At 47.9% G+C, this 11,929-nt stretch overlaps 1 protein-coding gene across 1 annotated transcript; it reads left to right on the top strand.

The window, feature by feature from the left end:
* Window positions 1-1,740: 1,740 nt before the first annotated feature.
* BROUX77_003038 (uncharacterized protein) lies at window positions 1,741-11,427 on the top strand (the record flags this gene model as incomplete). The annotated part of the gene is made up of 3 exons (XM_073747646.1): window positions 1,741-2,062; window positions 2,125-9,969; window positions 10,037-11,427. 3 exons carry the CDS (start codon window positions 1,741-1,743, stop codon window positions 11,425-11,427), a joined length of 9,558 nt encoding a protein of 3,185 aa, XP_073608120.1.
* Between the last annotated feature and the right edge of the window lie 502 nt (window positions 11,428-11,929).

The following is an 11,929-nucleotide window of genomic DNA, read 5'->3' as shown; positions in this document are numbered from 1 at the left end:
CGCTTTTTTGTGGCCTTTTTTCCTCTTCAATCGATCTACTCGACAGTCACCATGGCACCGGCGAACATCACCACCGACAAATGTATGATTATTCATCACACCACGCTTGCGCCGAGAGCCATCTTGTTTCGAAAGAGTCTCTAATCTAGATTCAAGATTCCAGGCTGCGGCTATGGCGAGTTCCGCGTTCTTTCTTGCACCCAATGCAACCATGACATAATATGACGTCATGGCGATCCGATGAAAAACAAAAGTCTACTCAGACTTTTTTGTCTTTTTGTCATGTGGCTTGAAGGTCTTCTACCTGAACCTGCATGATCGGCAACGGGGTTCTAATATCGCCGATAGAGATGGTATGTCAACCATGTGTGTGAAGGCTCCTTTTTTATACTTTTGCTTCGAATCCTCCTAAATTGACACGGAGCAAAAAAATAATCATGATAAGAACCACGCCAGCGAGATCCTCATGTGACCGCTTAGAAAGGAATCCTTTGTCTGGTGCTTTTCGTAATGCGAATCAAATCTCTCCACTCCCCCTCTTGTTTTTTTTTCTCTCTAGAGATGGAATGTTCGGATCCGGCTCGACATGTCTTCATGTACTTCAATTTCTAGGTTTGTCAGCCTGCTAGCTCTACTTCGCCATGTCTCGAAAGATACAATGTATTGCTTACTTTTTCTCTGATTCACACGGTTTTATGTCATTGGAAGATTTTTTTGTTTTAGTTAGTGCACAATATAGAATATGCTTTGACCAATGACTGAATAATTTCACGAATATAAAGGGGCCTTTCAAAACGCTATTCAAGTGTCATTGTTGATGTTCAAGTTTCTTATGCCGTGTTTGAAGCACACGGAAGCTCTACCTAGGCTTAGAACACCACTGGACTTGGTTGATTGTTCAGGCTCCAACAGTTTATTCTCTATGCTTGGTATTTCTGGGGTCTAGGCAGCGGTCAGTCTTTGTATCAAAATACACAGTTGCCTGTGTCACTGACGCCCAATGAGAAGTGCCTCATTGACTGTGTGAAGGTGCTTTTGCAGCAATCTGGAACTCTGGTGAAGAGTTCCAGAGTCAAGTAACACAAGCAACTGGTGATGTCGTACACGGTCAAGTTTGTACAACCAAACTATAGGGCCGTCAAACGCTCTAAAAAGGTTCCATAATGAAATTTAATGTTTGGGTCAATTGGTCTTTTGTTCATAAACTATTTCAAAATGAGAAATCCGCCACAGCCTCCACGCAACAAATGCACAGCAAACACAACACCACCATGCCTGATTTCTTCTCCAATCTAGGAGAAATGGAAGAGCACGTATTGATTTGATGGGGAAAGAAAATGCGGACAGCCGAGATTTAAGCCGCATTCTGATGAGCCCTCAGTTATTTTTTTCTATCAGAGCGTTCAAAATTTGTGATATCTTGTCTTTATTTGAAACAAACAGCATAAGACCGTTTATCAGCACCTAGATTGAGGGGCCGTGATGACTCTCCAAGTAGCATCAACTGTTCATAGAATGAAAGAAGGTCTAGAGGTAGCAATCAGGTCAGAGAGTCTTTAAAAGACCACTACCGCCTCGTTGGCTCTCTACTTTCTCATCTATAGCATCCCTCTCTCATCCTTTCTACAGTGAGCTTCATCGCTGTCCCATTCGGAATTTTCCACAGATTCATCCTCCCATTTCTTTTTACCACTGCTACAGACTTCAACTCTTGGCATTCTGCTTTAAAGCCATAGTGCCATGGAGGCCCAAAACTCTACCAAAGGCTTAACAAGCCTCACTGATAAGGATTTGTTCATCATCAACCATGTATTTTTGCCCCGCCAACTACCACAAGAAGCGGAAAAGTCAGCTGGCCCCAAAGAGATCGCTCTCTTCCAAGCATTCATTAAAAGTGTGCAGAAATTTTACGAGCACTGTTCGGTCGAATATCATCCTGTTTTAGGAGATCTCATTGAAGGTCTAGAAGACTTTTGTAGCATTCATTCATGCTCAACGTCGTCAATCTCTATTGACAAAAGTAAACTTGCCAAGAAGCTGGGGAAGCTACAAAAGTCAAAAGGTACGTTAATACAATAAACTTATTGTATTATAATGTGGCGAGAGGCGCTAATCGACTTGCAGTTGGTTTTATTCCTTTGTTCATCGAGAAGCAAAACTGCGGAACAATCATCTCCCGTACTAGTCGTGGTATCACAGTTGAGAGCTTTGAGCTGAGCCCTCTAAACTGTGCAGTCTACAAATCCAACAACCCGATCAAGCGAAAGTTCCCAGATACTGCCACTCATATTGATGACGATAGATGGACCACCGCCGACTTTCGCTCCGTGTTTGTTAATACAATCGGCAAGTTGAGCATCCAAACTGCCCCTAAGATGACTCCCAGGGCGAAGAAGGCCGGAAAATGGCACGACGAGATTCGTTCTCCTGCGTCACCTCACTTAGTCACTGGTCTCATGTCTGTCTTTTTACGCACTTTTGGTTCGCCCGCATCTCTTACCGGGATTGTCAAGAATACTCACGACGAGGTACTTTGGAAGGACTGTCTGCTCCCATGGAGAAGAAGCCCTGTTTGGCTGCTTCTCCGAGTCTTTGTCCAAACAACACTCACCCGTCATACTCCCAAATGTGCCAATCGATTCTACAAGCTGCTCATGTCTTTTCACATGTCTTGCTTGATGGCTGAATTCTCTGGTTCGAATGTCTCTAGCGATCTCCTCTACTCAATGAGCGCCAAGATCTCCAAAAGACTTCGAAAAATTGTCCTCCTTGGCCTGGCGGATAGCAATGACCCAACCATGCAGTTCTGCAACTCGAAACTAGAGCGTGCTAAAGAGGTGTTGTCTCTTCGCCAAGAAGAAATTGCAAATGATGACACCCAGAGAATTTCGCCCAAGTTCCAAAAGATAAACCAGCCCTCTGGTGCTATCTTGCTTCCAGATGTAGAATCATTTTTAACCACCAAATTAAAGACCGAAAATGATTCTTCTGCTGTCTCCCACTCTTCGACTCGCCTTGAAACTCCGGCCAAGGTGCTCACGATTGAGTACCTAACGTCCTGCAAATATGACTTTGAGCTCATGGCTTTTGAGTCGGCAATGTCAGATGGGATGCTCAAGACTCCATCGAAAATTTGTGATAAAAAGTTTTGGTCTTGGCTTCGAGATACTATTGTTGCATACCATGCGCGATCAAGCATCATTTGGAATTCTGACCCAGTCTCACTCTCTCGATCCGTGCTTCAGATAATGGAGTTATGGATTCTCCTGGATAAGGCCTCTTTGCTAGTCTGGGCAGGTTTACGCGCCTATTCGCCCTCATTGCCCATTAGCGGTTTATGGAGTCTTGTTCTCGATTCTTCTGAAGATATGAAGCGCCTGGATGATATCGAGGATTATCTCAAGAAACGACAAGAACTTGCCACTTATGGGATTGACTATGTCTGTGGAAGGTTTGGAGATAAAAGTAGCATTTCAGTAAAGCTTTTTGACACCTCCCCCGCCTTCGGCGTTCGCAGAGCAGAAATCAACCAAGCCGATGAAAAGCTCCAAGAAGCCAAGGCAGCTGAGCTTCAAAGGCTTCAGCATAAATATCGAAGTCTGATGTCTAAGTACGAAGCTATTAAGGAATGTGAATATACTCAGCAATACGACCGGCGAGGCAAAGTGTCATACAGACATCCGTATAACTGCTCGAAGTGTCAAATTCTGAGAGAAGCCCAAAGACTCCAGATCAGTGTTTGTGAAAAGACTTTGCCCTCAGAGACCACGCAACAGAAGGCTGTTGTTACCGAGCTGATGCTCCCAGAATGGCTTAGCACATGGAGAGACTCGACAGTATTTCTGCATACAAGAGTATTCGAGCAATTTTCGTCTGCAATCAAAGGCAGCGTATACTGCCAGCTATTCCAGTATGCTCCGTTAAATCTCTATACCTCGACATGCGCTCAAGCTATCACCATCACTATTGGGAGTGAGACAAAGCCTCATAGCAAGACACACAGACGCGGCAGAGAAATCAACGCCATTTGTATCGATGATGTTCTTCTCAATAATGGCCTCAAGTGGGGGTATTGGAATAGATACACTGAACGCCATGCCGATAAAGACATCCCCACGCGTAGCTACAAGCGACTGGAGGGGCTTCGCTTCAAGATGCCAAGTCGTTCAGCCTGTCTAGACAATTTCAGCTTCCGATCTGGCAAATCTGCCGGTCTAGATCACAACAAAGTCATCGCCTGCCAGTGGCAATGCCCTAGCCATCTTTCTTTGGACGAATTCAAGGCTCTTGCGACTCTCCCTTTGGGATACAGACTTCAGTGGCCCAACATTCTGCTTCAGCTCGCCTCTCCATCTGTTGATTTCAACAATGAAGAAACAGCCACCATGATCATGCAGTGCATCTATCAAGCGGGATGGAGAGACTCGCACGGCACTCGTATCTCGACTTGCATGGTTGATGTTGATCTAGCCATGAGGATCATCGGTGCTCTAGAAACCGCCACAACACGAACTGAAGAGAACTGGGCCTCCACCGTGGCTCTTATGAACTTTATTTTCATCGCGGCTCGACTCACATCTCTGAGGCCAGAACCACTTCTTACAAAGAAAGCACTTGGGTTCTTGAAGCGCTGCCGGGAAATTGCGTTTCGGTGGATCAAGATGCTCCAGGAGAAGCTCAGCACTGTAGACCACGACGTATATCTCACAAAGCGTCTGCGCCATTCTATTCTCGCATGTGCTGCCTCATTCTATGTTTCATCGCCTTTACTGGAACCCATGCTCAGAAACAGCGACGACTTGGGCGACTTTCTCGAGGTTGCCATCTTGAATCACGAACTCAGCGCCACTCACACAAGCCAAACCACGGCTGAAGCCGTCGCCCATTTCCGCTGGCAAAAAACGTGCTATAGAGCTTTTCCTGTTGTTCAGCGTCAAAACATACATGAGAGGAATTCGGCGCTTAGTGAAGCTGTGTCTCGTGTCTGGTCTGGGTTCAAGTCAAGTAATAGCTGGACCTTTCAGCATAAACCGTTCCATTCGTGGGCTGTCTGTCATGTCTCCAGCGACGGCAAAAAGGACGATCTTGATGAGGTGCGCTTAAACCTTCTGACAGGTGAACTGCTTATAAATGGCCGACCAATGCGGCGTCTCCCAGAAAATATCCAGGCTCATCCAGGTTACGCTGTTATGTTCAAGTCTGCCACTTTTGAAGTGGTTCCATCTGGTATTCTAGGCTTTGGGTATCGTGCCCGTCGCAAATATCAGGACCATGACTTGTGTTTTGGTTTTGACACAGTGAATAGCAAGTCAAATCTCAGAGTCCTTGCTACTGGTCCAACTGGGGTCGTGTACAATCTTCTTCCATCTTCCCTCTTTGACCACATATTTCCAGATCGTCTGGTAAAGAATTACGTACATTGGTACAATCAAAAGGATAATGTTGTTGAGTTCCGTCCGCTGCGCGAGGCTTGGATCCACTCCGAACATCACTGGAAGCTAGTTGGTTCCAAAAACAATACCTGGGTTTTGCGCCAGCAGATCACCAAGGGTACAAGTCGTGATCTTTTGCCTCTGGCCTGTCCTGCATTTAAACAAATTGCAAAAGTATTTTCTCGCTTGGAAACACTAGCCCACATTGAAGTCAGCTTCCACTCTGATACCAAAGTCCTTGACATTCGTCTTCCACGACTCAAGCTTGACTTCTCACTCAAGCCTGGAGCTTCAGAAATCGTGAGCAAACAATATCGCGGAACCAAGGTGGCCCATGAAACCAACATCGGAACATTGCACGGCCTTTACAATAAGCTGGTTCTTTGTGAACTGGCAGATCCAACTCGACTCAAGGTCTTGCTACTCCAAGGCAACGAATCGTCCGCCTTGGTTGGAGATGCAGAATATACCAAGGTTACTGTCAATATAGGAATGCGCCCTCCCAAGGTCCACGCCTACGACGTTGACCATATCCTAGGTCGGCTCGTGGATAATGGAAGCTTTCACAGCAAGCTTTATCTTTGCTATATGCATGCGTTGACAAGCTTTTGTGTTCCTGACAAGCTCACTGGGCTCACTGGTACCGAGCAAGCCCTTGAGATACTCCATTCAGCTGCCATCCGGTCCATGGACCAGGCTTCGCCGGAGGTTTGTGAGATTCTTGTCAAACTATCACACCTCACACCAAAACGGGCGTTCTATCCGGAGAATCTTCAGGAGATGCAAACGGTCAAATGGCAAAAGGGATTAGGGTTCCTTGCCCAGCATGAGAAATTCTACAACGCTGTGAGTGGTATTGTTGCTTCTTTGAACAACCTTCGTGACATGTTCAACTACCCGGCTGTCAGTGTTGAACTGCCCCCCAACAATACATTGCTTATTCAGCGGGATATTTGGCGCTCAACATATCTGCGAGGCTCGGAGTTCGGAGCCGAAAGTCATTACCCAAGGCGAGCTTGCTCTGTTTACAGGCGTGCCAGCTTTCATAGTCCTGGCTCTGGAGATCACCTTTCAATCCCTGAACTTGCGTCGAGCTCTCAAGCCATGGTGGCGTTACTCGAGAACAAGTCTTTATTCAGCAAGAACAGTTCGGGGCTTATCGCATCTGAAGCTTATGGTGCTCTCCAGAAAGTCGAGGCGGTTTCACTGCCTGGACAAACGTTTCTACACGATATGGCGTATGATTGTGAATATCTTGGTACATTTGATCCCTGCAACCCGGATCTCCTCCCTCTCTTCATGCTGCTCTCGGAGAATTCGGGGCAAAGGCCCAGCCTATTATCTATGATGATGTGGGTTGGCATGATTTGCTTCGATAATTCAACCATCTCCACCATTGTCAAGATTTGCATAGAGCTATGGCGACAGCCTCGGATATCTCTTGACATCCCGAATGTCAGAGTTAGCTTGAGCTATGGCTACGTGTTCGACTCAAATGCTGTAACGCAAATCCTTCGATCTGGTTGTATTCCATTCGATGAAGACGCTGATTATGATCACGAGGAAAACGATGTTGAAGTGCCAGATAGCCAGCGTCGTTCGCGTTTCCAAAATATTCAACGCCAGTATATACAAGACATTTTGCAACACCTAAAACAACTCGGCATCCACACTACTCCGAAGCTTCCTCCGGGCGACTGGACGAAATGGTTCTCTACAAATAGGATTGTTCATGGTTTAACTCCAGCATTCAAGCGCTGGAGCAATAATTTCAATCTGCTCAATTCTCTCCGAGATATGGAGAGTCAACTTAAAGCTAGAATTCCACAGGAAGTACCAAATCTTCGCCAAGTATCGCTGGATTCTGGAGTCGTTTCCTTTAGCGAGTCGAAAGAAAGGGCCGAATACTGGCTTTGGCTGAAAGAGATCTTTGAAACTCCAGCCCCGCCAATTCCCGATTTATCTCTAGAGATGGTCAGCGTCGAAGAGCCCGTTGACCAATCCCCAGCCCATGACATCGGGAAAGAAGAACTAGGCTCATTGATACAAGACCTCAAAAAGCTATCGCAAAGTAGCCATCACGAGGAGTATATCAAGAGGCTTGGGGAAAGTGCTGCTAGTCTCTCCGCCAAGTCACAAGTGTCTTTTCACACTCGAGACATTGAGCAGCATATCCGCAAGAGCTTGATGGCAACAGGGGATTGGGATCTAGCCTTGGAGGACGCCAAAAGGTTAGAGAAACTCTACGAAGACAGAGTGAAGACGCTTTTCAGTCGTATGGCTTCGGCTTATGACACAGAGAGAAGGGACAATACTCACATGTTTGTCTTTGACAAGCTCCATCAACCGCGCTTTAGACCTTCATTTTTCCTACGCCGACTTGCCCAAGGTTCGGATCCAATAGCACAAACGTGGCGTCAGGTTATCGTAGCCTATGGAATTGCTCTCACGCAGGCCCAGAGAGCCGCGCGCATCCGAGTTGCGCTTTTGCGCAAGGACAAGCCATCTCTTTTTGCCGAGCTCGACAATATCGGCCATTCAAACTGGAGGCCAGAAGACTTTCCAGACTCGCTCCTCCTGGAAATCGACTCGGACATCATGATCCGCGAGATCCAACAGGATGTTGCCAGTTTGATGATGAGCCCGCCCGGCAACAAGAACTGTGTCACGCAGCTCAACATGGGCGAAGGCAAATCGGCCGTCATTGCCCCAATTGTCGCGTCGGCTCTGGCAACTCCAGATCGGCTCATGTGCGTTCTGGTTTCCAGGCCGCAGTCGAAACAGATGCTGGAGACACTATTGACAAAGCTAGGCAGGCTCGTCAATCGCCGTATTTTCCAGAATCCGTATTCTCGAGGCCTCATGACGACACAAACAGGAGTTAATTTGCTTCATTCCCATTTAAAAGAGTGCCGGGATACCGGCGGCATTCTACTTGTTCAGCCAGAGCATCTGCTGTCGCTCAAGTTAGCTGGAGTCGAAGCCACACTTTCTAGTTCCTCCCTCGCCAATGACCTAGTTAGCATCCAAAAGCTCATGGACACTCAATCCCGCTTTCTAATTGACGAAAGCGATGAGAACTTCAGTGTGAAATTCGAGCTTATTTACACTATTGGCACGCAGCAGCCGATCAACAACAGTCCTCAGCGGTGGATGACAATCCAACAGGTTCTTGATCTTGTAGCACTGTATGCTGGTGAAGTTCTGCGGGAACTCCCTGAGGGGGTTGAAATCTCGCACAACAAGCCAGGCCATTTCCCGCGAGTGCGTGTCCTTGACACAAAGACCATGCAGCGGCTGGTCGAGGATATTGCCGAAAATATCTGCCAAAAAGGCATTCCCAGTTTCTCCGTCATAGCCCAGCCGACCCATGTTCGAAATATCATCAGAAGTTACATCCTGGACGCCGATATCTCGGCAGAGACCGTTGCTGAAATTGAAAAGACGTTTTGCAAGGCATCATATACTGATACGATGTTTGGCACGCTGCTGCTCTTGCGTGGTCTCCTTGGACTAGGCATCCTCTCCTTTGCCTTCATGAAAAAGAGATGGAGGGTCGACTACGGTCTTGATTCTTCCCGCACCCCGCCGACTCGTCTGGCTGTCCCCTACCGCGCCAAAGACAGTCCGTCGGCACGCGCCGAGTTTAGCCACCCTGAGGTTGTCATGATCTTGACGTCTTTAAGCTACTATTATGGCGGCTTGAGTGATGCAGAGCTGTTTGAGTGTTTCAACAGCTTGAAAACCGGTAATGAGCCAAACACCGTTTATGCGCTCTGGACAGAAGGACTCGTCGATATGCCAGAATCTTTCCGCAGTCTTCCGGGCGTCAACCTAGAGGACAAGACGCAGTGTATTGCCGCCGTCTTCCCTCACTTGAGGCACAGCAAGACTGTGATAGATTTCTTCGTCAAGAAAATAGTCTTTCCCAAGGAAATCCGCGAGTTCCCCAGCCGAATCTCCGCTTCGGGCTGGGATCTCAGCGAGGTCAAAGAAGCCCCCACCACTGGCTTCAGCGGGACCAACGATTCTCGTGATCTTTTGCCTCTCGGGATTGTGCAGAATGATCGCGGATATCTCAAGGGCACCAATGCCCTAGTGCTCAACTATTTGCTCCGTTCTGAAACTGGCGTTCACGTGATGCCTCCCAAGAAAGCCTTGGACTCTGTGTCTGATGCCGATATTCTGCTAGACGCTGTGACAAAGATGCATCCCCCAGTCAGAGTCATTTTGGATGTCGGAGCTCAGATTCTAGAGCTTGAGAACGAGGGTGTTGCTCGAAAATGGCTGTCGATGCTTACCCAAGACGTCCAAACCCAGGCCGTTGTTTACTTCAACAACAACGATGAGTTAGCCGTGATTGATCGCGAGGGTGTTATTGAGCCACTGCAGACATCGCATTTTGCAAGCCAGCTAGATGTTTGTCTAGTATTCTTAGACGAGTCCCACACTCGAGGCACTGACTTGAAACTCCCGCTCGACTACAGGGCTGCAGTGACCCTAGGCGCAGGACTAACCAAAGATCGACTAACACAAGGTATTTCCCCCCTTTTTTTTCTAACTTCCGGAAGCATTCGAACTGAGCTTACAACTTTCCACCACAGCCTGTATGCGCATGCGCAAGCTCGGCCAGGGCCAATCGGTCATCTTTTGTGTCCCCGGGGATATAAATCACAAGATTGTCCAACGCAGAGAAACATGGCATTCTTACGAAAACCCGCCCAATGTCCGTGAGATTTTGACATGGTGCATTGAGCAAACATGGCGCTTCACCTCCGACGGTATCCATCTGTGGGCAAAGCAAGGCGAACGCCATGAGCTTAGCCTCAAACAATGGAATCAAGTCTGGCTCTCTCCCAACAGTCAAATGACGAATGGCATTGCAACTGGCTTCCTCGAGCCCGAAGCCCAGACCCTGCGAGACCGCTACCATCCCTCTGTGACTAGCTCTTCGCGCGGCAGCCCCGCTAGCCCTAGCCTAGATGAAGACCACCCTATCTACCAGCGTCTCCGTAAGTTTAGGAATGACGGCGTCAATAGCGCCATGTTAAGTGAGGAACAAGAACGCGAGCTCGCCCCAGAAGTTGAAGTGGAGCAGGAAATCCAGCGGCCTCCTCCGCTAAAAGCACGTCCTCATATCTTGAGCCCCAAGATCAAGGACTTTGTCGCCAGCGGTGTAATATCGTCACCGGATACATTCCAGCCAGCCTTCTATGGGTTTACAGAAACCTCTGCAAACAAGTTTTACCCTGCTCGCGATGTCAATTGCGGTATTCACGCTACCGCCGACTTCAATAATACAGTGTGCCATGGGAAGGGAGACTCTACCCAGGATTATTATCTCCGCAGCGTGCAGTGGATTTTGGCCACGACGTCTAGGTCTAGCAAGACCACTCAAGATTCAGGATTGCCTTCGAACATGGTCATGATCAGCCCCTATGAAGCTGAGCGCATCATCGACGTCGTAAAGGCCTCGTCTGGCAAGGTTTGCTTGCATTTGTATTCGCCACGCGTCAACCACAGCCTGATGCCCCTGGACAACCTCGACCTGTACACCATCAACTCTTCCAGGATCCCCCCATCATGGAGGCCCATGACCAAGTCGGCAGCACCACAACTTGTGCGCGAGCTGAACCTCTTTGCAGGCCAAATCTATTTCTCGACATATGACGAGTATCTAGCAACCTGCCGCTATCTCGGTGTCGCAACCAGGCCCGCCAGCGAGGGCGAGAAGATTGCCATGGACGGCTTCATCGAGCGCGCCGAGAATGACAACGCCGGCGTGCGCAGCAGCTTCACAAAGAGCCCTGTGGCCTTCTTCCAATCGGTTATGTCGCTCCGGCGCGGACACGCCAGCATCGAGAACAGCCACATGGACGCCCTGTTGAACGCCCGCATTCTCACCCAGGCTGCCATTGAAGGCCCTGATCACAAGGGGATATCAAAATGTTGCGAGGCGCTTAGGGTTACTCAACCGCTGAGGCTGTCAGGATGAGTCATCATCCACAATTCCATTTCTCAACAATCATCAGGGCATGATCCCTGCCCTGATTCTCTCCCACAATGATATTAGATTCTCCTAACTCCATCAGAGGTATAAAAGTGATGCTACCTCTGATCTTCTTGTATTCATGATTAGTTTTGATGTTTAGCGAGTTTTTGATATTTCACTTACTTAAGTTAATATATTCTTTCATTTATCATCTTCACACAAAAAGCTAGAGCGAGAACCACGTACCAAGTGGCAGTCATGTGATGGTGTTACACGAGATCGATAGTCATCTGGTATGGGCATGAAAATCTCGTGAATGGTGGCATTGGTGGAAGGGATGATGTCGCAGACGGGAGTTCATCCTGACTCATGTATTAATGATTGTTTATGGGCTGATGATTAATGAATAACATGTTTATTCTGTTTCTGCTGATCTTGTTACAGTGTCGAGGCGGAAAAATTCGCTGAAGAAACACGGGTGAATCACAAGTGATCACTTTGGTGG

The sequence above is a fragment of the Berkeleyomyces rouxiae genome (assembly GCF_048999995.1).
Source record: "Berkeleyomyces rouxiae strain 22BRR77 chromosome Unknown BrBRR77_ptg000002l, whole genome shotgun sequence".
In the NCBI taxonomy this organism is placed as follows: Eukaryota; Fungi; Ascomycota; class Sordariomycetes; order Microascales; family Ceratocystidaceae; genus Berkeleyomyces; species Berkeleyomyces rouxiae.
This window is presented reverse-complemented; position numbering and strand designations above follow the sequence as displayed.